This window comes from Phalacrocorax aristotelis, chromosome 3 (genome assembly GCF_949628215.1).
Source record: "Phalacrocorax aristotelis chromosome 3, bGulAri2.1, whole genome shotgun sequence".
Lineage (NCBI taxonomy): Eukaryota > Metazoa > Chordata > Aves > Suliformes > Phalacrocoracidae > Phalacrocorax > Phalacrocorax aristotelis.
The window spans coordinates 5,117,959-5,144,173 of NC_134278.1; the positions used below are offsets into that span (position 1 = coordinate 5,117,959).

At 41.0% G+C, this 26,215-nt stretch overlaps 1 protein-coding gene across 1 annotated transcript in view; it reads right to left on the minus strand.

Moving 5' to 3' along the window:
• Positions 1-456: 456 nt before the first annotated feature.
• TFAP2D (transcription factor AP-2 delta) overlaps positions 457-26,215 on the minus strand; it is a 51,039-nt gene continuing 25,280 nt past the window's right edge. The window contains exons 5-7 of the mRNA XM_075086592.1: positions 23,219-23,360; positions 16,247-16,360; positions 457-6,070 (exon numbers count right to left, since the gene is read on the minus strand). Coding sequence (XP_074942693.1) covers positions 5,851-6,070; positions 16,247-16,360; positions 23,219-23,360 — 476 coding nt within the window. The 3' untranslated portion in view covers positions 457-5,850. The remainder of the gene's footprint in view (positions 6,071-16,246; positions 16,361-23,218; positions 23,361-26,215) is intronic.

Consider the following 26,215-nt stretch of genomic DNA (forward strand, 5'->3'; position numbering starts at 1 on the left):
CCATTGCCAGTGGATAGGGACTAGGATTCCGGCCACTTTTCCCCTGTGGTCAACTGAGAGAGGCTAATCTAACACAAGCCATCCCATCTAGCTTTGATTCCTGCTTTAGGACAGTATAAATTGCCTTGCATTTTATCTTTCTCTTGATACACCAAGGATTAAATCTGGTTTATGGCCTTAGATGAGACAACTAATTAACATAGCTGCAATTAGGTGGGATAGATCCCACCTTTAATCTCTGTATAAGCCAATCTTCTCGCTGTAATATGGGAATAATATTATTGCTTTTTCTCTGCTTTGTATGTCTTATCTATTGGGCAGAAGTTCTGGGTCCTGTAATGTAATCTGTCTGGATCCTAGACAGCTTTGATTGTCTTTATTTATCCAGAAATGGAAATTATTTTCAAGCATCAGACAAATCAGGGTTAAATCAACATAGATTTTATTGCCGTGAAATGTTTGATCAAATGTGGTCATTATCTTCATAGACTCATGTAAAACAGGTAGCTTGTATAGGAAATAGAAATATAAAAGATTATGTTTTTCACCACTGAATTATAAATTAAATTAAATCAAGTGGAAAGAAAAAACCAAAACCAAACCAAAACCCCAAACCAATAAATAAGACATTGTTTGTTGGTGACCAAGTGCGCACTCACATTTAAATACAATCACAACAGCTGCTGTACAGAACAGAATTAATTGTACAAAATAAAGAAAAGTAAAGAATAGCAATAAAAAAAGATCAGACCTCTCCAAATGACTTTCACCTGGCAAAGGAAAACGACTTTATTTTCCTCCCCCATTCCCCACACAGCTGTACTTGAAGTCTTGTTGAACCTGTAATGAAGGTGGAGGCAGAGGATATTTTTATAAACAAAGTTCCTGTATAATTAAGTTTATTGATTCTTCCTTGTGTTGCAGGCTTGTGTCTTCTACTAATGCTGTTTCTTCTTGTCCTTAGAAATAAAGAATTAAAGCAGCAGAACTATCTCTCTAAAGGATAAAAAAAATGTCAGATGACCTTGGAATTCATCAGCAGCCCTTTTGGATATCTCAGACATCTAAGACCAAAACTGCTTGTTGGTATTAGGAAACAAACAAACAAACAAAAAAGCAGCTAGAGAAATTGGCTCTTAGGACATTAAAGCAGCCCTTCTTGAGCCCTGCTGCAAAATTGTGAGCCTCAGCTGTGCCACTGAGTCACGTTCAAAGGAAAAGATGAGCTGGGGAAATATTTACACAGAGGTCCAGGATCTGGAAGGACTATACATTGTGCCTGCTTTGTAGCAGATTTTTTTCATTGTTTTTGGGAAAAGTTAAAGATAAGCTTCAAAGAACAGATTCCGTGTTGATTTGGAGAGCTGAAGTCTTTTCCCAACGAATATTGGATGTTATCTTTAAAAAGAAGTAAATTAAAGGTCCAAATTCACCCCTTGTGCCAGTTCTCCAAGGCAACAGAATGACACCTAGAAGGAGTTAGGGTTTAAGGTGGCAGCATGAAGGACAAAATTCTTGGCAGTCTTCAATTGTAGGTGGCAGGGTCATCACTGCTTGTCTGTGGGTCACTTGCCTTTACAGGCCATACCAGTGCTGTTCCAGTTCCCATCACCTGCGTAAAACTCTCCCATCACTACACATCTCTGCCACGTAATGATATTAATGGAGGACTGTGTGAACAGAGATGCAAATCTTAGGGCAGAGGTTGGAGGCGAGAATGTCACTCCTGCCTCTGCCACGGACTTACCTTCTAAGCTTAGTCAACACATGAGCTGTTTGTACTCACAGTGAATAACACCTTGCTCTAGAAAGAAAGGCATGTGGTTAGTCAGTGTGTTTACTTCATGATTAATTTGCTAATAAATCCAAGTATCAACAGCTGGTCTTTGTGAGTCAAATGTGTCAGGGCTTAGTATAAGAAGTAAGTTGAGAGACCTAAAGTGTTTTGAGATTTGTGGTGGGAAAAGTGTAATGCACAGAAAGCTGAGCAACGGGCTGAAGTACAACTGGATCCAAATACTCAGGCAGTACTTGAGCTATGAATCTATTTTTAAGGTTTCAAAAGTCATAATGATTCTTTGCCCTGGCTGCAGGAGTTTGGACACTTCTCTGTATTGCTTTGATGTTTTTGACCTGAATGGATTAAACAATTCCATGATCTCTCAAAGGGAGAACCTCTTTTTTGATTTTTTCCAATCAGATTAATTTAAAAGTCAAAAAGGTATAAATATATGTGAATTTTCTACCAGTGAGCACCTGCTGCACTAACTTCTAACCATGCCCTTCCTTCAGGCTGTTCTAATTCACAAAAGTGTTTTGAGATGACAACAGTTCCATAGAGACAAGACTAAGAAAATAATAATAAAAAAAGACAACCTGGGAACATTGTGCAGGTATAAGTGGGTGAGAACTTAGGCTGAGATTTTAACAGGAACATCAGTGAATTTATTGTGCAAAACCACCCTGGAAGTTCTGATTTTAAAAACCAAAGGCATTTTGACACCAAACTGCTCTGATAGCTAGTTCAGCAGAAGAGGCAGTATTATATTTTCTCTCAATAAAATTATTAAGTACAGTTAAAAATCAATAAAAGAGAACCTGTGAATGTCAACAGACCTCAAAGCTACCTTTTAAAAACAATTTTGCTTTTTAAATATGCTAAGATACTAAAAGGAAAAAACAGAAAATGAGGATATAAATGCAGGTAGTCTCTTAATGGTAAGAGTATAAGACAGTTCAATCAAGTTGAACCAGACCTGTACGGAACCTTACCAAAAACATGTAGGGTCATTAAGTAAAAAACTGGAAGTTCTGGGGGTTCAGGAGTGCTCAGGTTTATTAATATTAATAGATCAAACGGTAATCCAGGTAAAAATAATCGCTGCCTGCAAAGCAGAGGTTTATAGTGATTATGTAATAACAAAAGATGCAAGTCTTCAAATAAATTACTGTTGGGACCTTGGACCAGATCCTGAATAGGGAAATATTTCAAATAATGCTGTACACTTGATATTTCCAATATCAAACATTTGAATTTGGTTGTAATAAAATGCTGCTTTCTCAACAGATTTACAGAATTATCTACACAGCCAGACATTCCTCCTTCTCCAGAAGATTGATATTTTAGTGAAAAAAAAAATTGCAAAGGATTAAAAAAATGTTTTTCTTCTTTTTTTTTCCCCTCCCTCAAAACCTGATTTAAAGTTATTCACATCTTGAAGTAGAGGACCACAATTAAATTCCTTTACAGTTCATTTTTGTGTGGCAAATCTGCATAACTGACACAGTCCAATTTTTATTTTTGTCCCCCCTCTGTTTCTTTTTTCCGCCTTAGTTTGGGCAACAGAAAAAGCAGAATGAGTTTCCTTTTCACTTTTAATTGTGGTTACCTACTTTCACACTTAAGTATTTCATGTTCTAGAGCAGTTCCACAATGTTTCTCATGAAGACTTCTCTGAGGATCATTCATTTGATTTTAGCACTTCTCCAGAGGCACTGGAGTGAAAAATTCATTCAGTAAAGTGTAAGTTCTGTTAGGCACTTAGCTGATCTTGATGTGTGGAGGAGGTGGAGTTCCATGGAGATACATCTATTTCCCTCAGTGCATAGAGGGTGCCTAGACAGCACTAAAGGAGGTGTCTAAGTTATATACCTACTGCGAACAAGGACAGATCTGGGGAAAACATTGGATTTTTTTTCTGTAGATTTCCTTACATGAACAAATAGGGGCTGATTAGTTCCTAGTGTGTTTTCTCACCATGATGGCAATGTCCTTACTGACCTTAAGAGGAGCAACATCATGCCATAGATGCTTTATTTCCTCCCATGCAGCTGGAAGGCGAGGCTTATGTTGTTAATTCAGTTTGACTCCCTACATCATATCTGTAAATGCCCTTGGCAAGTTTTCATAGTCCCCAGGTTTAGAAGTTTGAAGCTGGTCATCCAAGATGTAATGCATGCTAACTAGTTCTAGAATGCTACGATGTAGATGCATGTGTATGAGTGCTTTTATCCTCAGCTTCCTTTATACCCAGCTGAAAAAGCACACACTTTCAGGGCATGATTCATTGTTACTTTGACATGAGAGAAACTGCATACTCTAAGTGCCTTTTCCTTGCCACTCATTATAGAGAGAGGAGGCTGATTAATCCAGTTGTAGTCATGTACAATGAAAAATGCCACCACTACATTGCAGCTATTATCTGTGGAGAATGACGGGCACTTCCAGATGATGCCTTCTACCTGTTCTAGACACTTGGTGTGCAAGTCAAGTGGCCACCCGTAGGTATCTAGTGCTGTCTTCTGGGATCCTTCAGCTCCTCCTCCAAGCAAGTCCAGATCTTCTATAGATTTCATGTTATATCTCTCAAAACTGTGGCTGTCTTAGATATCCTAAAACATCTCAAATGGCTCTAAACACTTACACGTGGACAACTATATTATTTCCTACCATAGAAAAAGATTAATTGTCGCTTGTAAGGAAAGGTCTGGTTCTGCTGATCTTAAAAGATGGTCAGCATAACCCCACCCTGTCAATCTTTCCTAACTTTCTCAATAAAGTGATGTCAGATAAACAGGAAAAGGAAAGGAATAAAAGTATTGTTGAAGAAGAAGTTAGAATGTGGCTGGAAAAAGCCTCTTGACTCAAAGAGTCTTGAGCTTGAACTACGCCTCCAATGTTTTCTGAGTGAGGATGTGTGGTAGGTGGTAAAGTAATATTTCAAACGTACGTTAGCAAGGTTATTACCACTTAGCTGCTGTGGACCAAGCCAATCTGTCTTACTTGTAATTTTTATTTTATTTTATTTTATTTTCGGTAAGTGAGTGGATTCTGTTAGACCTCTGCACCTCAGCTGGATTTCTAAAGATAATAAAGCTGCAGAAACAAGCTGTTGAAGGAAAAAAAAAAGCATCATAAAATCAAGGCAACACAAAAGGTGACTCCGATTGCCTGCATTGATCTTGTTGAACAGAAACCCAGGTATGGCAGACTGCAATGTTGTGGGACCAGGGGCTGAGAAGATAGAGAAGCCCATGCTGTCATTTAATCTGAAGTTCACGGGGGGATCAGGGCTCTTATTGAAATTATCAAGGCTTTTTTTTTTTTAATTATTTTAGTCTGCCATGCTCTTTTCACAAGAGACACCACAGCTGCTGCTTGAATGGTCAGGACAGATTCCCAACAGGTTCTGGCCTCATTCCAGTGCAGCTTTATTGTACATTCCCATGTGGGGATGAGCAGCCCCCAACACCAAACGGTTCATTTGTCCCATGACCCAAGAATTCCTCTTTTGCCAGGTTTCCATATTGTTTTCCCAATGGTGAGTAGGTCAGGCATTTCCGATGGACCAGAGGAAGCCCTTCTTTCAATCTATCCAGCATGCAAGCAAAGCCAGGATGCTGGAACTGCATGTCCCACAACTGATGCGCTGGCCCTAACTGTGCTGCTGGAGAAGAAAGTGCTTCAGATTTCATGTGCCACCTCAGCCAAGTCCAGAAGTGCTTATAAAAAACAGTGTTAGTGTATCATTCAGAACAATCAAATACTACGTGCACGAAAAAGTAGTTTAGAGGAACATAAATTTTAAAAAAGTGACAATTTCATCACAACATTACTGTACACTGCTGTTCTTAGGGTTGAATACTTTCCTCTCACGCTCTCTCTTTCTCTCTGTTTTAATCTTTCTCTTTTTTATTTTCTTTTTTTTTTGATTTTTTCTTTTTTTTTTTTTCTTTTTTCCCCCTTTTTTTGGATTTGGTCCACTGGAGATAAATTGCCCTCAATGATATATATATTTAAAAAAAATATCAGCAGCAAGACTCTCTTGAAATAGATTCTGTTTGATGTAGCTAGTCTGTCTTTTCTGTTTTGCCCTCTTTCACAGCAGCCTCTGAAGTTTTCCGCAGGGGGGCTTTCTCCGAGTTGGCGTGTCCTTGGCCGGATTCCGCCGCTCCTCCGTTTTTGTGCGATGTGTGCTTTTCCAAGTAGTTCAGCATTTCACTGAGAACAGTTTGGAAAGTGCTTAGGGCAGCACATATTGCAGGAGTTCCAAAACCATGAGTGATCAAACTACAAATGGGAAGGAGACAGAAAAAGAAAAAGAAATACACACACGCACATAAATATAAATGCACTCACATACAGCGAAGAGTTTACAGTGCACTTATTTTGCTATAGTGAAATTCAAGATTTGCTTGCTAAACTATTTATTACCTATGGGAGAAACAGAAAAGAAAAGAGTAGAGCCAAAGAGCAGGCTACATACAGCTTCAAAGGCTGGTGTTGGTAGGAGTCTCTGTTCTGAAACACAGTGGGACAGATCCTCAGCTGATGCAGATTGACATAGAGTTGCTGACTTCAGAGAGACCAAGAAAGGATCCATGCCCTAGGCTTTCCAGCATTGCTACTTTTCCAGTCCCAGAAGGTCTGGCTTCCCCATTCCCAGGTAAATGAAACCAGTTCTGTGTGGTTTATTCACTCTCCTAGGTCAGAGTCTTGAACTACAAGACCTGGTTATCCTACGTGGATGTACGGCTGCATCTGTACGAGGAAATTAACCACCGTTGAGGTGCAGTTTCTGACTCCCAGCACAGTTGGCATGGTTTGGCCATATCTGTGCTGCTGAGCCCTCTGAGCATCCAAGGGGATAGAATCCAAACCACCCATTGGGAATAGTCCTTGGCCAATGCTAATGCGCAACCAATGCCCGGGAAATGTTTCACATAGGGCTGGTTCAGCCAGGGTAAGTTTGCGGACCATCCTAACCGATTAATAGTAAAAATAACCAACTTCCAACAGTGCAGCCCTAGTGGTGTTGAATTTACTAGTATAGATTTACTTTGTTGTACCTTTCATCCAAATAAGGTGCTTTTTCAAGATAACACTGAATTTTCCTTGTTGTTTTTCTGCACTGCAAAGTAGCTGAATTTCACTGGTGCTCCTCACTTAACATCTGCTGAAATCATGTATCAATACAGTTGCCAGGCAGAGCTATAGTGGGTTAATCTCATCTCAGTTTAGAGGAGCATTTCAGTGCACACGTATGTATCTACAGTCACTTGAGATGTTTTGGGCATCCAGCCCAGCTTCCACCTGCAGATCCAGAAATGTGCAAGTTTCCCACAGGTCCCATCTCTTAGGTACCATCTCTGTGAGGATGTCTTAGCTACCTTAGGGTGTCAGAAATGGTGCTAGAGACTTCAGCCCCATTTGCCTAAGTAATATCTGTACAGTATAAGCTGTTCATGTAAGGGCCAGGGAAACTCAAATTGTACTAGACACCTTATTATAAGCAAACAAATTATTCTCATTGTTATAATGAGGTATTTTTGATAAGTGTTAAATGAAAAAAAAACCCCAAACCCTTCAGGTTTTTAATTTCCATTTAGAAACATAAATGAAAAAGTATTTCAAAGGTTAATGTCATTGTAATTTTTAAAAACTGATTTCAGTTATCCCAATTCTGCTCAGGGCAGAAAGAAAACAAATAGAAGAACAGAAGCTGATTTCTGAATTTGCAGACATTTTTGAGAAATCAATACTTTATATTGGTTTGGGTGGGAAAAGAAACACAACAAAACGTTACAGTGATTCTGATAAAACAGTAACTATTTCCCAACCCATTCTAGTTAGGAACTTGTCCCTGCAATAATTTTCTGGGTGTCTTAGGCACCACATCACTAAACCCTGCTGTAATGCAGAGAACCACGTGCAGGTCAGAAATGAGAATAGCTCACTTCTCCTCTGCACTTTGTCTTCTCAGTCTTTCCAGGTGTGTTAGAAAAAAAGTGAAAAAGCAGGGACCAAGGGAAAAGAGACATGGGCAAATGCCAAGATGCTGGAAGTATTAAAAAAACAACCATGAGAAAGGATCCAAGATATCCTTTAGGGTGATCTTTCTGTCTGCTGGATGTGGAAACCTGTTTGCTAGGGAAGCTGGTGTCCTAGGGAAGACACCAAACATATGGGAATCCTAACCAAAATGAGAGCTCAGTTTGGAAGTCTCTCTCCATTTCAGATTGGGAGTGGACAAGTCTTTTATAAAAAAAGGCCTCCCAAAGGCTATTAATAAATAACTCACTTTTAGAATGTTTATCCATCGGTCTCCAGGCACGTTTCAAAGCAGGATTTTATGTTTACCCCCATTTAGTAATAAGAGGAAAATGTTAATTAAATATTTATAAGGACTATTTTGCAGACATCAATTAATAATACCACATGACTCTGGAAGGTTGGACTTGTAGTAATATCTGGATCTTTTTAATTTAGCATTTAAAAGAGATAAACATACCTCGCTTTAATTGTTTTTTCTTTTTTAGAAATGCCTGGCACACCAGAAAAATAAAAATCATCATCATCATAATTGTCATCATAAGTCATGTTTTTAATAGTAGTAAAAACAAGATCAGGAGTGGCATATGGATAACAGTATTTTTAGCCCTTTCAAGTCCTTTTAGGAGTCAGACAGTTTCAAAATTTTGTGTAGCATTTCATCATAATTTCTAATCTTCATAAATCCAGAGACATGAAAATGTGATGGAGCTTACAATAACAGAAACAAGAAAAAGGAAATTTAAATGTATAATTACTAGTTATAATATCTTGTGATTTTTACACTGCTTGTGTGATCTTCTGGGTCTTGATTTCGGGAACTGACTATATCGAGACATATATTGAAAATATTTATGATCTTGCATCCAAAAGAAACTAATTTATCTGTTTTAAAAGTTGACAATATTTGCAATCATTCATTTCCAGCAGATGCAAACAGTGAGTTTAAAAGCGATCGAATAGAAAAGAAATCTTCTGGCCTGCTTTCTTTGAACCTTTCGACTCCTGAGCAAAAGCAGTAGCACTGTGCTCATTTGATAGCTCAGTACACCCTGAAGAGTAAAGTGGGAATACTACAGTGAAAACTTACAGACATTGTCTCAGAAATGATCTGTAGTGTTAAGAACAAGTATAGAAAACTTTGATGTTCTCAAATGCTGAACAAGACTGTCGAAAATACCAGAATGGGACAAAAGCTGGTACTGAGGTACATAAGCGTAGGTGCCAACCTGTAGGTGTATACATCAACAGGGCCTAAACTCCCAGTGCCATCAAAGGGGACTCAAGGTAGTTTCCTATGTATAAGTGTCTACGGTGATTTGAGATGTCCTATGGCATATGAAACATCTGCACAAGATTGCTATCTATGATATAGGACTTAAGTCCACCTTGCTTCGAGGTGTTTTGACGCCAGGCAGGTTACCCATGTGTATCTCACATGGCATTACATACCAACGTTTAGGCAACCGAGACCTGCGGCTTTAGTCAGAGAAGTCTGGAGAATGATTTGGACGTCCATGAAATGGACGTGTCCCCTTTATGGTGAGCTGCACCATTTTTCTGGGTACACTAAGGTCTCCATCAAGCTGAGTAAAAGTGTGTTCCGTGCTATCTGAGATGCCCTATGGTAATAAGACTTCTGCATCAGGTAAATAGATAATGCAGAGGGCTTAAAAGCGAACAGCGCCCTTTTAAAGCAGCACTGAACTGATGGCAAACCTAATAGCATCTAAAAAGATGCTACTTCTTAACTCAGCTATATCTTGTCCTAGATCTTCATTGACCACATGGGAAGCTTGGACATCCAGCTTACACTGAAACACCTAGATATGGGTATTTTTTCCTGAGCAGAATCTTAAACTTCTGGTCTGAAAACTTGTGTTCGTAACAAAAAGATTTTTTGGGGTGAATTAGGGTTTTTTGCACTTAACTTCTTTAAAATTTAGCCTCTTTTGTACCACTAATCACCACATGCAGCGGGTTTTTTTCAAGACAGCATTGTATTTTTTATAAAAAACCCAACTTTTTTTTAGAGGAATGGTGCTGCAGAGTCTCATGACAACTCTACTTCCAGTTCCTGATGAATATATTCTTCTCCACAGATTGGAATATGCAGAGCCTATTAATTTTCCTATGAAGCTTATTAAGAGAAACCATTTAATGGAAAATTTCTGACCAGCCCTCCTTGCCATGCTCCTGTGAGGGTGTATTTTTGGCCTCACTTTTTGAAATGAGCATAAAAAGGCTGAGAGATATTATTTTCTACTTCATCTTACATTTTTATCAGTAATTCCCCTTGCTCTAATTTTGGTGGACTTTATTTCTCTGCAAGTTAGTGTCTTTGAAAAATCTAAGTTGGATAATTTCCCTTTGTTGATGAAAGTAAGTTTCAAGTTGGGGAGAAAAAATCTGATTCTACATTTAAAGCAGACGTGGCAGACAGAAGATTAATGGCAAAGCATTTGAATGTGTTTACTGAAAGTCAAATTTCATTGCCTGTTTTTTCAGGCTGAGTGATCTCCCACTGAAATTCGTTCATTTTTTGTATGCTCCACACCTATGAAATGAGTCGCTTTCATTATAATACCTTCATTTGGGTTTAAAAGCCTAAAATTAAACATGGTGGTTTCATAACAGAGTCTTTTGGGTATTCTCAGCTTTGTAGTGCATCTCATTGCAACTCTTATAAACTAACTTTATTGTCCTAAAAGGCAAGGCTAAAATTTCTGATTTCGGTACTGTGCATGGAGAGCTGCAGAAAGAAAGCAATGAATATCAGGCCCACGTATTATAAATCCTTGTGCTTAAGGATGTCCAGACCTGCCTCCAATTCTGCCCAGTACTATGATGCAATTATGTTTGCTCATGTTTTAGCGATGGCCTTACTTAAAAGTGAAAAGATCCAAGTGTGCCTGGAGGCTTGGACTCTAGTTTGGCAGCTACCTCAAGGACTCCTCCATACCCCAGGCTGGTGAAACTCCGACATGTGGCAAAAGAAACAGATTCCCTCTCCATGGGTGGGAAGAGGCCATCTGCACTGAAAGTTTACACCCTCATTTAAAATAAATAAATACTTTAGAACAGTAATAATGAAGGAAAAGCAAGCTTGAACCTATCGGTTGGACTTTCTCATAACTTTGAATGTGAAAACCACTTCATGATTACCCAAATTTAACAACACATGGCAGATGACAAATAATAAGATCAGATAAGACTTTTGATGGCTGTAAAGGAAATGAAAAAAGATTTAAATCTTTTTACTTATACAAGCAACATCCTAAGTCAGAGTTGCCTATATTGACTCTGAGGTGCTTTGTTGATTTCAAGGTCTGTCCTGTGAAGGTTGCCTAGAGAATTAAATTGTGATCACTTTAGTGCAGAAGGTCAGTAGGCCTAACCACGACACAAGTTAGACTGACAGTCAAAATAAACGTTGGAACATGGCCAGTATATATTGCAGGGATATGTAGTCTATATGGTCAGAGTGGCAAACAGCACATACAAACATTGCCTTGCAAAGTGGGCCCTCATGCTTGTTTTCTGTTCATAAGCAAACAAGTGTATTAAGGACATGCTTTCCAAGCAGGTGGACCTCCTTTTATCATGTGTAAAAGAAATTGAGAAGGTAAACAGAGAGTGCTAGAGCTGATGCCTCACATTTCCAAAATATTCTATTTCAGCTCTGTATATTTTAGACCTTGGGACTGATTTTCCACACTAGGAGAATTGCCCAGGCAACATATCTGAAACAGCCAAGGCTGTGGCTATGGAGTGTTTCTGAGCTATAGACCAAAGATTAAGCCATGGCAATGTGGTGCACATGGTGCTTACAGAAGCTCTTGGATGTTACCTAAGAAATATTTCCAGCACAGAACATTATATATCCTCCCAATAAAACTCTTAATAACACTGTGACTTGCTGGTTTTGAATGAGAAAAGGGTGTACAAGCTTTTGGCTAACTGTGGATGACAAGAAGCCTCGCTGCCCATTACTACCTACGGAGCCAAATACACCAGTGAGACCACAGATCCCAGGTGACTGGATACTTTTGAAAAAGAGTGGGCATGTCCCTCACACAGCCATCAGCCCCTTCAGCTTCTCCTTTCACTTAGTTAATGGTGACATGTCTGCTCTTTGGGAAGACAAAGAAATGAATGAGATTCATCCAACTTGCGACCATGCAGAGACTTTTTCCAGTGAGACAGCTAACGTAACTGAGAAGCCCCCTTGCCCTTCTCAGAGGAGAAAGACCAAGAATAAACATTATAAACATGCTGATGACAAGAGACAATGCAACTTTGTAACCCAGTAATTTGGAATTGAGGGTTAGGCATTCCTTTTTTTGGGGAACATAAGAGTACTTTAAACGTTTTAAGAAACCTTAAGTGCTGGGTTGAAAAACAAATCAAGCCACCCAAGCTCCTTTCCATCTTTGATGAATCTATATTTGCCTTTTCCTTGATAATCATGGAGTTTATTTGTTAATGAAGAGGGTAAAGAAAATAAAACAGATTCTCATCTGTTCTCTTGGCTTTATAAATTGTGACTATAAGGGAATATGATGTCATAAGAGTCATGATAAAAATCATTGACAATATTAGAAATGTCCCAATCCTTCCAAAAGGATTTTGGTCATAAGCAGAGCAGAAGAAGGTGGTCAAACACTTGCTATGGGAAGATCAAAGTGGGAATCCCTGGGAAAAAAACCCCAGAGGATATGCCTTCGGTAAATGAAGAGCCAAGGAAAAGAAAGGAAAAAAAAAGAAGAAAAAAAGAGAACAAGTTGTTGATTACTGATACCTCAACACTAGGACCCAGAGTTGTCCCTCTCAGCTAGCTGAATTTAAAACCAGATTGAGAGAGATCATGGAAATCAGGGGACTCTAGAGGGCACCAGAGGTGTTTCACCACAAACTTCATTGTGCACCAGGCTTCTTCCAGTCTGTGCATCCAAACAGAAGGCTGCTGCTGCTAATCAAGTTGACTTGAATTATGACAGCAGCTGCTCTACCTCATGATAAGCAAAGAAGTGTAAAAAAGAGAGAAAAATACATAAGGGGGACAAGTGCATCTGTAAAGGTTTTGGGCTTGGCTCTTCGTTACAATTTAAAAAACTTGAGCTTCAAACCCCATTTCCTTGCTCTCTTTTACCCTTTAGAAAGAAGGATGTTACCTTCTTGCTGCTCCCAACGTCTGAGCTTCTGGTTTCTTGCCTGTCACTTTTCATGTCACCTTGTCAGTGTGATGCCAGGCACTCGCAGAGGGCTGACAGCTCCAGGCTCAGAGACTTGCTAAATGACAAAACTCTTATCTCAAACAGTTTCATAGGAAGGGTCTTTCATATCAGCTGGATGGTTAGGCAGAACAGAATAATTTGTGAGGATGCTGATTGCTTTCATTATCTAGCTTTAGCATTCTGAGCCTATTTTTTTTCTGCCTGTTTTTTTAAGGTTTCTGCACTGAAAGAAGTGTCACTTGCAAGAAAGTAGTTTTCCCTTTGCTGCTTTGCTGTCTTTATCTTTTATATATAAGATGATGATCTGAATGTGATTTTGCATCTTGATGAAATGTAACCGTGAATTTAAAGGACCAAATCCAGCTTCTGTAATAGGTGGGTATTCATCTTTCCCTGTATGATGGATGACATTAGTAGGATATCTGAACTTTCTAAAGGCTACAGATTCCCACAGACACAAGTGTCCCAAAGGCAGACGTAGAAGGTATGTCTATACCCAATTTTACAAGTGAAGAAAGTGAGACTAAGAGGCTGACTAATGAGGTCAGGGAGTCTATGTATATGCAAAAAAACATACATAGATCTCTTGAGTATAATCTCAGCAAATCTTCTCTTTGCAAGTTTTTTGTGTCATGTTTTTTGACTTTCCAGCACAGAATGTGGGTAATTTTTGGTGGGTTTTCTGCTAACTCTACTTTTCATGAGATTTTGGGGAGCTAATAAAGACTTCCGCCAAAAATTAACAAAAAAAATATATCAAAGCTGTTCTGATGCAGGTTATGAAGGCAAAGACAAAAAGACACACGTCAGTGTGACTTACAGGTTCCTGGATGAATCTGCAGGAAGCTCAGATATAACAGTGGAATGGAAAAGAGAAGTAGATACACTCTCTCCATTCAGCAGGAAAGAGGTAGGGTCTAAAAATCAATAAAAATACTAATTTAGTGTTTTGGACATTTGGCCCTGTTGGAGGAATGTCCTAAATTAGATCTTTAGGTTGAAGGCTGGTTTGATACTTTATCAACAGTCTTAAGCATGAAATGAATAAAGCAGGATCCCAGATCCAGAACTCTAGCTTTGGTTTAATGAAGAAGCCACTACATTAGACAACACTCATGGGCTCTCATTCCCAGTCGAGCCTTAAATTTTCCTCTGCAAAAGGGAACAGCCTCAAGAGGAAGGATGGAAAGTGAACCCGCTGGTTCCCCCATGCCACCAGAGATGCCATAGGACATTTAGAGTGTCTATAAGATTGGTATATGTGATGCAGGACTCACAAAAACCCCTTGAACTGAGGCAGTAGCAGATGAATGTGGGGCAGGATGTCCTTTTACACCTAAAATGACCCTAGATCCCTAAACTCACCAGAAAGTTGAGTCGCCCTAAGGTTCTTAAACTGAAGGTAGGGGTTGCCTTTAGTCACGTATGACTGCATTAGTGAAGTGAAGGGTGCCCGGGCTCCTCCTCTGCTCATAAGTGATCTGGCATAGCCTGGCCTCATCTCCATTATTCAAGCATTTTAACCTGCAAGATGGTGACCATATCTAAGCTTCCAACTGAGAACATCCTCTTGACTGAGGTAAGGCTGACTTGTGCCTGGGAATTGTTTGGGACAATATGCATAGTATATATAGACATAGGTGATACGTGTGTGTGTGTGTGTGCACATCACTGCGTGAGAGTGGAAGTGGGATGGTCGAGATGTGTTTGTGTATGCATAGAATGCACGCGGGTATGTGTAAGTATAAACAGGAATGCGTGCATTTGTGGATCAGGCATTATTCTTACCTTCCTGCACCCCCCAGCAGACAGACGGAAGAGGTGGATGGTAGGTATTTTGGATTCCATTCAAAGACCGAGGGACTAAATATTAGGTATCACACCACCTGGCTGCTGGGTACCTCATGTTCTATCAGAATCTTAATAGTCAAAAGATGTTGGGATGTTGGGGCACAAAAGTTGTTTGTCCAGCCAATGAATGAAGAGTGGCTCAGCTGGCTGTGCTAAAGAATATGCAACATCATTCTAAGGCTTTATAGGCCTAATGAACCTGCTTGGTGTTAAGGTCTGTAAACAAATTTCTAGAGCAGTTATTTATATGTTGATTTTTTCAGGTATCAGCTAATGGCTAGAAAAAAACATAAAAATCTGCAGCCTCAGCTAGTCATGTATTCTTTCCTGTGGTCTGAGCAAAGATGGGAGCAACTTTAGGATGTCTTATCACACTTATCTTTGATAAATACCTTAGATGACCCCACTATTTCAAGCGGCCCTCTGGAAGTTCCCATCTCACTCTTGACTGTAACTGGCACATAACCTAAAGCAAAACCATGAAATTGCACAGCAGCTCCTGGGCTAACAAATCTCTCCAATCCCAAACTCTCTATACACCATTATCCATAACTTGGACAAAATTCTGACGAAGTTTGGACTCGGTGTCCATGTACCATGGGTCCTTGTCTTCATAACAGCTTCTTAGGCTGTCTACACCAGTAAATTAGATATTGCTAGGACATGGGCCTAGGAACTGAGTCTAAATGTATTAGTAGTCTCTGGCTTTTTGGTCTGAGCCAGCTTCCATTCTGCCAGACCTTTCCAGGGTATGCTCAGGAATGACCGCAGTGAGACTGCTCCAGCAGGTAGTTTGCTTTGAGGTCAGTCTGCTCTGGAGGCCAAAGCGTTAATAGTATTGTCATAGTAAGATGATGTCAAATGGTCTCAGTAGCATAGAGAAGGCTCTGGAACTATTCAGTTAATTGGTAAGGATGCAGCCTAACTGTTCCTCCTTTTATTGCTAATTTGATTTATCAGTATTGTAATTTTGGCTCTGAACATGATTTTCTACATATTTGGACCATTCATGTGTTGATTGGCTTGTGATTTGGCTCACAACTAGGGCAAGGCAGCTTCCTGGTCAGCTGGGGAGATTTGGCCAGCAGGTGTAGAAAATGGCTTACTCAAACTCAGACTGTGGTCCTAGAAGCAGAGTGAATGCAACTAGCCTGAACTACATTGCTGGGCAAACATGTGCTTTTAATAGGCACAAGTAAGAGAGGGATTATGGACATTATAGTCTTCCAGGTAAGGCAACAAATACCATTATAACATCATATGTGGTCGTTATCAAAATTATGGATTTGAGTTAATTGTTCCTCTTTCAAATACTCCTCATACATACCTGAAGTGTGTTAAATGTCTCTGGATGTCGAGGTCTAATATTGGAGTTGGTCTGGAGGATCCAAGGGGTGATCTGTCTTGACTTAGAAGGTCTTGGAATTCTTTACATATTTGTCTAAAAGGAAGGTAGAAATCCTTAAATGACAGGCGTAATCCTTTCCATAAAGCTGATTCCCATAACACTGTCACCTTATCCTGAGTGATCTCATTAATAACAGAAATGTTTAGTGGAGGCATTAATAAAGAAAATGAAGGCAAATGAATCACCCTCTTGCCTCCCTGCCCCAAATTCTCAGAGCCAGCAACATACAGAATCTCTTGAACAGGGGCCCCTCTGGAACCATATTAACATTAACATTTTAAAATGTGATTTGTCTCCTGAACTGGACCTGGTTTAGCAGTGTTAAGTCTGGCTTAGCTCACCTACATTAGAAGCAAGGCTTATGGCTATACATCACTACTTGTACCTTTGCTTGTGTGCACTGGTTTATCTGCAAATAGAAACCCTGGCCATTTTGGCCTTGCCTCCTTGACCCCCAACTCTTAAGACAAATGGAACACTAGGAGCTGTGAAGGAAAATGCTGACTTTGCTCTCCTATTTTCCATTTGGGTCCATACTGCTTCCTTGTAGAGTCTGGGGCAGAAGAACTTGTCGATCCTTGGCTAAGACCTCTCCCACAGGTCTGCCCAGAGTGAGAATTCATTCCAGTAGCAGTATTTAAATTTCTTGCTGAAACATTAATTAAATTGTTTTACGTTTCTACCATGCATCCGGCAGCCTAAAGTAGATGTTTACAGCAGTCCAGAGGACTTGCATCCTAACAGTGACTTTTTCTCTCTGGCCACTGTAGGAGGAGCTCAGTGACTCCCTCAGCTGTCAGTGCCTACACAACAGACAGGCAAGTAAGGCAAATACTATAATCTCCAGTCTGCCCTCAGTGATTTTTTCCTGGGTAACACACACTTTCAGTAGGTAGGACCTGGGACCCCAGTTCAGCACCTTGCGATGGGAACTCGGGCTCTGTCTTGCCTGGTCTCCCACTAGCACAGTAGCCCAATTCTTTGGAAAAGATGGATGAACTTGCTGTCTTCCCTCTCCCTCTGCTTTTCAGGGTGCCTCAGCATCTGGGGGTTAAAAACATCCCCTAGGACAACTGTATATAGGATCTAACACTAAGAGAGACATGAAAATAAGGTCTTCTAATTCTTGTGATGATGTTGTTTTGGGCTAGTTTGCAAATTAGTCTAGGAATGTTCTACCAATTCAGTTTTTTTTTTTAAAGAAACCAGACTGGATCCATTTAGTGTATGCCATATCTGGACCAGGGATGAATAGAGACACCACTTACTTTTGATTAATTTATGATACAGTTAATTAAAAAAAAGAGTGCCTGGGTCTCTCTCTCAGGGCTTCTCCAAAATGAGCACACCATTCTCCATTGGCTGTATTGGAAATTTGGCACTTAATATGGGGTCGGGGGGGCATGATGCCCACCAGACAGTCAGGATGTTCAGCTGAGTTGCCTCATGCTTAGCTTGACCAACAACCAGTTGGGCTGACCTAACACTGGTCACGGTGACTACTTTGTAACCTAGGAAACAGTGCCACCTACTAAATTATACAGTGCCAGGGGTCATTCTCATACCCTCATGCAAAGTGTCACCATCTGGTAAGGTCCATATAGGCTTTTCCAGCCTCCTCAACAGGGTGGCTTCCTGAGCCTTCCTGGCCTTGATGTACATTATCTCCCAGAACATGCCCAGAAGATATTTGAGAGGGTCCAAGGAGCCATTCTAACATTTTAGTAATAGGATAATTGCAATGTGATGACTCAGTATGTGCGTGGTTTACTTTGTTAACCTAGATCAAACCACTGTGCCTGGGGCCAATTTCTAACACTAAAGAGCATCTCTGTGGTCCATGATTTCTGTTAGAAGACTTTGCACATATGGTCCTAGGTAAAGTTCAAGTTCTTCATTATCCACTTGTAACTCTGGTCCTTTTGGACAGGGACATAATGGAAAATAAGTGGGCAAACTCAGCTTCTTTGTCTTTAAAAGGTCTTCCATTGCCCAGTTGCAAGCAAGGAAACCATACTAACCTGTTTTTACCGTTCATTATATCACTGCTCTGCAAGTTTTGGACATAGACTTTGGATACTACAGCTCTCCCCTGGCTAAGAGGAGGGGAGATGCAGGAAACTATTTCCTGCTGTGCTGCTGGACTTCATCCAAGCCTAATTTCTGTAAATGCTTGTCATCTGTGTGGACCTAGACACCAACTGCTTGAAAAGACAGCATTGTCTTAGCCTTTTAGGCAAAGAGATGTATTCAGCAGAAATGTATGTAAATGCAGCATACAGTTTTAATGAACCAGGTCCTTAGAGGAAAAACAGTTCCTTTCAACAACTGAAAACAGTCAGTCATTTTGGCTTCTAAACAATCTACTATCCCCAGTCGGCCCTGTCAGCACTGCTCTTCTCTCCTTCCTCCAACCTCTACTTTCTACCTGTTGAAAAAGTTCATCTTAAAAGTTCTTATATTTTGACAAAGGAAAGTGTCGGAACCAAATGTGCAATTAAGTTCCCTTCTATCTTCACATGTCAAAAGTCTTTACAGAGTGTTGGCAGATTTAAAGAAAAGCAAAAACCTTTTCTTATACTTGAAAACCTGTAAAAGGCAGTAACCTACTTTTTTCAAGGGGATTTCTAGTCAAAGTGGTGTTTCAGAGCCTCCACTACCAATAAAACATCACTTGGGGTAGTGACAGGAAGGGGTCTGACAGTTATTTGCTGTCAGTTGGACTGTGGCTTTGAAAAAGCAAAGAAAGGTGGTTATGCTGTCTTAGGGACCACAGATTAATAAAAAGAGCCCTGGTCATTCCTGCAAAGGAGGCACTTAATGTTTTGTGATGGATGGTCAGATATTCCAGTATATAATCAGGAAAAGATAAAAAATTCTGTACTGGATCAGAACAAGAGCCCATCTAGTCCATGATCCTATTGCTCTTTACAAAGCAAATGCCTTGTAAAGAGTACAAGACTGGGCCAAATATGTGCCCATGAATCTGATATATTCCCAGTGTGGAAGAGTTGCCAGGTGTCCAAAGACCAGGTATCGGAGAGATGCTCAGCAGGTCCTGTGCATCCAGTTTCAGAGCTACTTTTCAGAGAACTAGCAAATTGAGCACTTAGTGTCATGAGCCAGATGTTGATTATTCTGTACTGGCTGTAAGGAACCCCACAATGAAGTTGTTATTCACACTATTCTGTTTTGGTCTGTGTAAACGTGTGTATTATTTGTCCCTCTGCCTCATGTGGATGGCCTTGTGCTGCGATACTCTGTCATGTTTCCCGTAGGACAGTGTGCCTCTCCATCAAAAGGAATTATTGATGTGGCCTTCAGCAGTTCTGCATCTGTCCTAGCTGCAACCTGATCAGGTTGTGTACCCAGTTGTAAAGCCTTTCAGGGTCTCCCACACCTCTGCAAGGTGAACAGACCCATGCTTAAAGACCCTCAAAAACCAGTTCCCAGCAGTTTTTTTTTTAAATTTCATTTCCGTGTGGATGGCATAGACATGTACTGAAGCCTTTCTAAAGAGACTAGGGTTAACAAGCCAGTATCAGCACCCTTTGGTGAGAACTATGATAATTCAGTCTTTTTTTTTTTTTTTTTTTTTTGAATCATCTTGTTCTGAAGTGCCCAGGCAACCATCTGCTCAGTCAAAGGAGGTGAGTGGAGAGGAAGAGAATCATAGGAGACTGGCATCTCCCATTGTTTACACCTTTCTTATCCTTTCAGCTCTTAAAAAAAGCTTGCTTCACTCCCATCCTGCCCTTGCTGTCATTTGTGTTCAGTGCTGTATACTGGCTGCACAGCCCAATCATCTCTTCCTCCCATGATAATTATCAGGTAAGGTTCTGATTCTTCATTGTCTAGACCAACAAATTGTTAGAACAGGCCATGGCACCATCTTGTTGCTTCAACGGGTACTGTCCTAGGCAGGTCCTGAGTCAGCAAATGTGAAAGACCATTTTCAAGAGGTAGTTTGGGAAGATCAGGTGGTTTAACACAATTAATACAGTTTGTTCTATGATAGAAAATTGTCTTGATTTCAATCACTGTATTACTGTCAACATAGCCTCAGACCCGGTTGGGCTGAGTAGGGCAGTGAAGAGAGCATTACCTCAAGCTTAGGTAACACCTCCATGTGTTAGAAAGGGCTATTGGCATCTAAAGTTGCAGTCTTTAGTCTTCACTAGCCCACAGGCTACAGTTCTGTGTGTGGCAGCTAAACTGCTTCCACTCAGGGTGGGGGACTGATTGATTACAAGGTATAGATGCCCTTGGTAACACTGGAAGCTTCTACTGGACGCCAGAGAGTTCTGCACTGTAGACATTAAGGACTCTATTTAGTTACCCACACATAGACATGTAGTACCCAAGATATCCATAATAACTGGCAGATACAACACAGCAACAAAAGGAAACCTGTGTGATTCTGGAGCAGAAGCTGGTGACCAAGCTGGATAACCCAGTTTGTCTCAAATGGCAGTAGGTACCTATGTTTGGGCAAGTGAATCAAGCCACTGAAGCTGGGTGTTTGAATCCAGATTGGAGTTTCATCTATATACCAGGAATAGTGGAAATAATTTTATTCTTTCCTCTTACTTTTCCTCAAGACCCCACTTGTGGAAGATCTCACCAGTTCTGCCAAAGGCACACTTCCATGGACTTCTGGCTCTGTCCCAGAGCAGACAGTGGCCACACACAGAGGCAATGGCACTCCATTTCTTTCCATAGGCAAAGCTTGCGATGAGTGATTCTACCACCCTGAAATTTCAGTGTCATTTTTGGTGACAGCATAACATTCCACCACTTTTTCTGGTGTCATAACTCATAAGCACGAGGCAGGGCAGTGGTGAAATTACTGGAATGACAAACCTAGAGCTTATAGTGAATAATTGAAACTCCTGACAAATGACTAAAGTTCCTACTATCAGTTACATGGAAGCATGGCTGGGAAATACCATGCTAACAGTACGATGTCATGGTCTCGTACCTCCTGTAGTATCTGGACAGGACTGGCCTGTGACTCACTGTTCTCCTTCCAGGCAGGAGAGGGCAGTAGTAGCACACACATTGACCCATCTGTCCCTCTTACAAGCACTCCGACTGCAGAAGAATATGGCCTATCCTTGCATCATCGACAACTTCTCTGATCTATTTGCTGGTGCTTTTAACTGGTGGAAGAGGGACGGAAAGTAAATTGGCTCCTTACAAGTGCAGGATAACAGCTTACAAGCCCAAAGTTCATGTGGGTTAGGAGTAATGCATGCCCACAACTCTCCAGTAGTAAGAGAGGGTGAGAAAGTAGGTATGAAGTGGTGAGAAAGGGTAGTGAGACCTTATGCCTTATGTGTCTCTCAGTCAGACAGCTTTTGGACAAAACAGTTACCACTGGTTGTTACAACCCATGGCAATGGGATCTCTCCTTAGAGCCAGAAAAGGAGAAAGACTTTTATCATTATGGTTGAGTAACATTTTATAAATGGGGCAAATCTTCCAGCTGGGGCAACTTACAATCTTAACTCTTGCTTAGGTTGTACTGCCCAGCAGTACAATCAGCTCTTACATAGTTAGAGGGGCAGATTATTAATGGGCTATACAGCCACGGGGAGACAGAACTTGCAGAGAGGAGCTGCTTCTTGCTAGCTGGTTTATTCTCATGTCTCTGAAACCCCTTGGGCCTTTAAAACAACATGTATGTAGGTAAGAATAAGATCATATTCCACCTATATTATTCCTTTTAATCTGAAAGGGACTTAGGACCATGATGTGTGAGTTCTTTCATCACCTTCACAACCAGCGAAGGTCCCCTGAGCCACATGGTGCTCCGCTTATCACCCCAGGGAAGGATCACAGGCTATATTAATGGGATTCACAAGCCTGAGATGTTTCAATGCATGTTGTCTCTGGGTCACCTTCAGGATGAAGAGCTCTGGATACAAGAGGGACATCAAGGCTAGAAATCCTGTTCCCCACAAATAGACAATGCAGGAAGACATTGGGATACAAAGGACAATCCTGTGGCTGGTCAGCCTGCTACTACCTACTGCAGCGTAATCCCTCTGTGTTGGATATATCCCAGTCTGGATGATTCCCAAACATTTCCAGCACTGGGGGAAAGAGGTAGATGATGGTTTGAGAGCTCTGGCTTCTGTCCTCAGCTCTCCTGCAGCCTCACTGTGTAACATGGCAGTAAGTGCAAGAAGTGTATGATTATATTCAAGGCTACCCCACGCAGGCATACCACACACCTAGTGTAGGTCTGTGTTGTTCCACGCCGACTATTTATTCCTGTTTCCCATGGCTCATAAAGGCTAATTCCTCTCCTCATCAAGGCTAATTAACCTAGATGAAATGTTATCCTAACATGATGTTACTGCTCCTGGGAGGCGAGTGGCTTGTTTAGAGCAAAATCGGGTGCCTCTGTGTGTCTTTAATGGCTTCAGCAAAGCTCCCCTGCTGATGTACATTGTTCAGGGGGACTCTTGCAATTTCCATCCAGAGGTTCTGTCCCTCTGCAAACCAGTTCTCCCTCAGCAGACTAGTGATAATTATCCCACAGCTTAGAGCTCCTGCTCACATGCAAACAGGAGACAAAGCCAGTCTCTGTCCTATAAATCCCACCATGCAATAATGTCCCCTCCTCTCATCTAAACCAAAGCACCTGAGATGTGTGTGCCTCCTTAAACGCAGGCAATGAGGGCATAGCCACCTCACTGCAGTAAATAAGGTTCCTCTTACAGCATCTCTAAAGACAGGCCAGCTCTCACTTGCTGTCAGTGAGTACTGTTGTGATAGCAGTCACTGCAATCCATACTCCCAATCCTCCCTCTCCCAGCCCCCAGATCCAAAATGGAGAAGTGACAGACAGATTTCTTTTTTCATTTCCCCCTCCCTCCTTACTTTGTCGCTAGGATCATCTTTTTCCTCGCTGTCTGCTCTTTCTGTTCCATGTGCTGTCTGGCAATGTGCTCTCCTACCGCCTTGGCAGGGAACTCTGTTTCACAGGTGTAGCCGAAATCTCTGGCCAAATGTAACGCTTCCCCTGTGGGCAAATAAAATGGGTCCGTTAGTTTTTAGGGTTGTTATTATTGTTGTTGTTGTTATAATTATTACATATTTTTTTCCAGTTAAAAAAAAAAAAAGATACAATAATACAATTACAGGACCACATCCAGGCTGGAAACATTCACCCCCCGCCTGGACGCGGCCCTGTGCCCCTGCTCTGGGTGTGCCTGCTCCAGCAGGGCGTGGGACGGGATGATCTCCAGAGGTCCCTTCCAACCCCCACCAGTCTGGGATTCTGTGATAACAAATCAGTTTTGCAGACACTCACTCCCAATCTTAGTTACAGATTTTGGCCCATTTGGCCTACCTATGTTTAGTCATCAGATGGTGCCAGCCAGAAAATAAGGAGGATATATGTCCTGTGAGAAAATACTAATCAAGACACTTGGGTTTAGCTCCCTCCCCTGCCATCAGTGAGTACTGGGCAGCTGCTCAAGTTTTGTAAGATCATCATTGATATTTAAGGCAAGGAAATTATGGGAAGGTAGGAATAAATCGCTCTAAAGAGGTGAGATTCAGCTGTTGGTGCTTTACTTCTCAATCTCTAAAGGAAGACTAGCCTTCTACCTCAGGAGAGAGCTGTGGGGATAACATACATTTCAATATATTTGCTTCAGAGTTAAGCCAGCAGGCACAATAAAATTGCCCCACACTAAAGATGAGCAAGACCCCAAAGTAGAGTACAAGAAACAATACTGCTTCCAAAAAGATTGCAATCAAAATTGACCAGACAAATTAAAAAGGGATGGCAATGAAGATCATAGTTGCTGTTTTATAGGTGGGGAAATCAAGGCAAAGGGAGTTTGGGGCTTAACTAGGCTTTGTGAGAATTCTATGACAGAGGAAGACACTGAGAACCTCTCTGCCTCCCTGCAGAGACTGGACACTATAACCCAACTCCATGCTGGGTGCCAAATGCCTTTGGAAGAATACGCACATCTCCACTCACTTAGAGAACCCAGGAATTTATTTTAGGGTTTACTGAACGCTGTGGCCTATGTGCGGTGACTCTGACAGCCTTGGTGTGGGATTCATCTGCTCAAACACAGCTGCTTGGAGTGTGAACATCTGTGCCTAAGTCTTTCCCTGGTGGGAAAGAGGTACTTCCAGATGATGCTTGCTCTCATCTCATCGTAAAAGGTAGAAATAGGTCAGCTACCAACAGTGCATGTTGAAGCATGGCTGTGTGAGTGACTAACAGAGATGTGCTCTTAGGGTTAGGGTGTTGTGGGTTTTTATTTTATTTTTCTTTTTTTTTTCAGAGTTGTGTATTTGATTGCCATCATGAGAGGAGGCGTTAGACCTTTGCTCTTTGGAGACCAGGCTGATGCTCCAGGTGAACATTTAGGAGGGATGCAGAACCTGTAACACCTCTCTCTGAGAACATGTGCAGTGGAATTCATGTGATTAAATGTCAATATTGACATATGATCTCATAATCTCAAGTCAATGGAGACAAACTAACACTTGAAGCTTGTATCATCCCACACTAAAGTAGACAAAAATGGATCAGAGGAATTATAGAAAAGTCCAGGTTAGAAGGGAGCTTCACCTTCTGTTGAAAGCATGGCCTTAGACTAGGTTATTTGTGGCCTTTTCAAGCCTAGTCTTGAATATTTCCAACCACGGAGGTTCCACAGCTTTTCTGAACAACTTAATCAAATGTTTCATTTTAAAGTTAATTTAATTGTTAATCACCCAGAAGTGCTGATTTCACCCTGTTGACTACAGTGTGACATGAGAGGACACATACAACTACGGTAGAGATGGTGAGACGTATCCCACCCCCTGCAAGTCTGAACCTGCTCTGCACAGACCTGGCTAAGCCAAGGAAGATGGAAACTTCCGTGGGAGCAGTGGTCCTGTGCAAGGGGCAGCATGAGGCATAAGGAACCACGTGCCTCTGACCTCTACTCCAGACTCTGTTCTCCACCTTTTCAGAGTTTATTCTCTCCCCTTCTATCACTGGAGATTTTATCAGAAAAAATACCTTTCATTCTCACAAGCAAATACTTCATTGTGTGTTTATCTGACCTAAATGAATTCAGGTATTAGTAAAATACATGCACTACTCCCAGGGAATTTGTTTGCTGACACCAGTCAACAACAGCCTTCACAGCTGTAACCAATTTTATATGCAAATATTGAAGATTATACTCAAAATCATCTACATTATTTGGATTTTTAAAACATGATTTCCAGTATGCCTAAAAGAAATAAGAAGCCAGCAAGCAACCACTGCCTCTGACTTGAAAGGAGAAATGGTTTCCACTTAGTTTACAGCTTCTGGAAAATTAAAATAATTTTTAGTGAAATTAAAATGGATTTCAGTGGTATGTTAGCAGTGACTGAACATGAACAGGCATATAGCTGACTGTCATTTTGTACTTATAACATCTAGCCCAAACTTCATGTACGAGAAAGAGCACAACTTTAAGCCATAGCTTCTAAATTTCTGTAGAGTTGCTTCAACATTTCTGTCAGCTACGCTTTTCCTTAAAGGCTTAAAGAGTAAGTCAACTGCGGAGGAGCGCCAGGTTGTGCTTTTCAACCGAAGTCCCTTAAAACTCGTGATAGGTTTGTTTTCATGCCAGCATGGAACAAAGATAAATGTCAAACCCTTTGAAGCTGCCATCAGGTGGAATTACCATTCTCCAGACAGCTCTATTCTGGTCCCGGTCAGACCCAAGTAACAAAACAAGGAATGTAGTCGGCAAAAAATGTAAACTTTTAGCCTCAGTTTCTTCAAGAGAGCAAAACTTTATGCGATGAAATGTAGGCACTTATTTAATACGGTCAACAACAAACTGACTGAAATTTGTATGTTTTTAC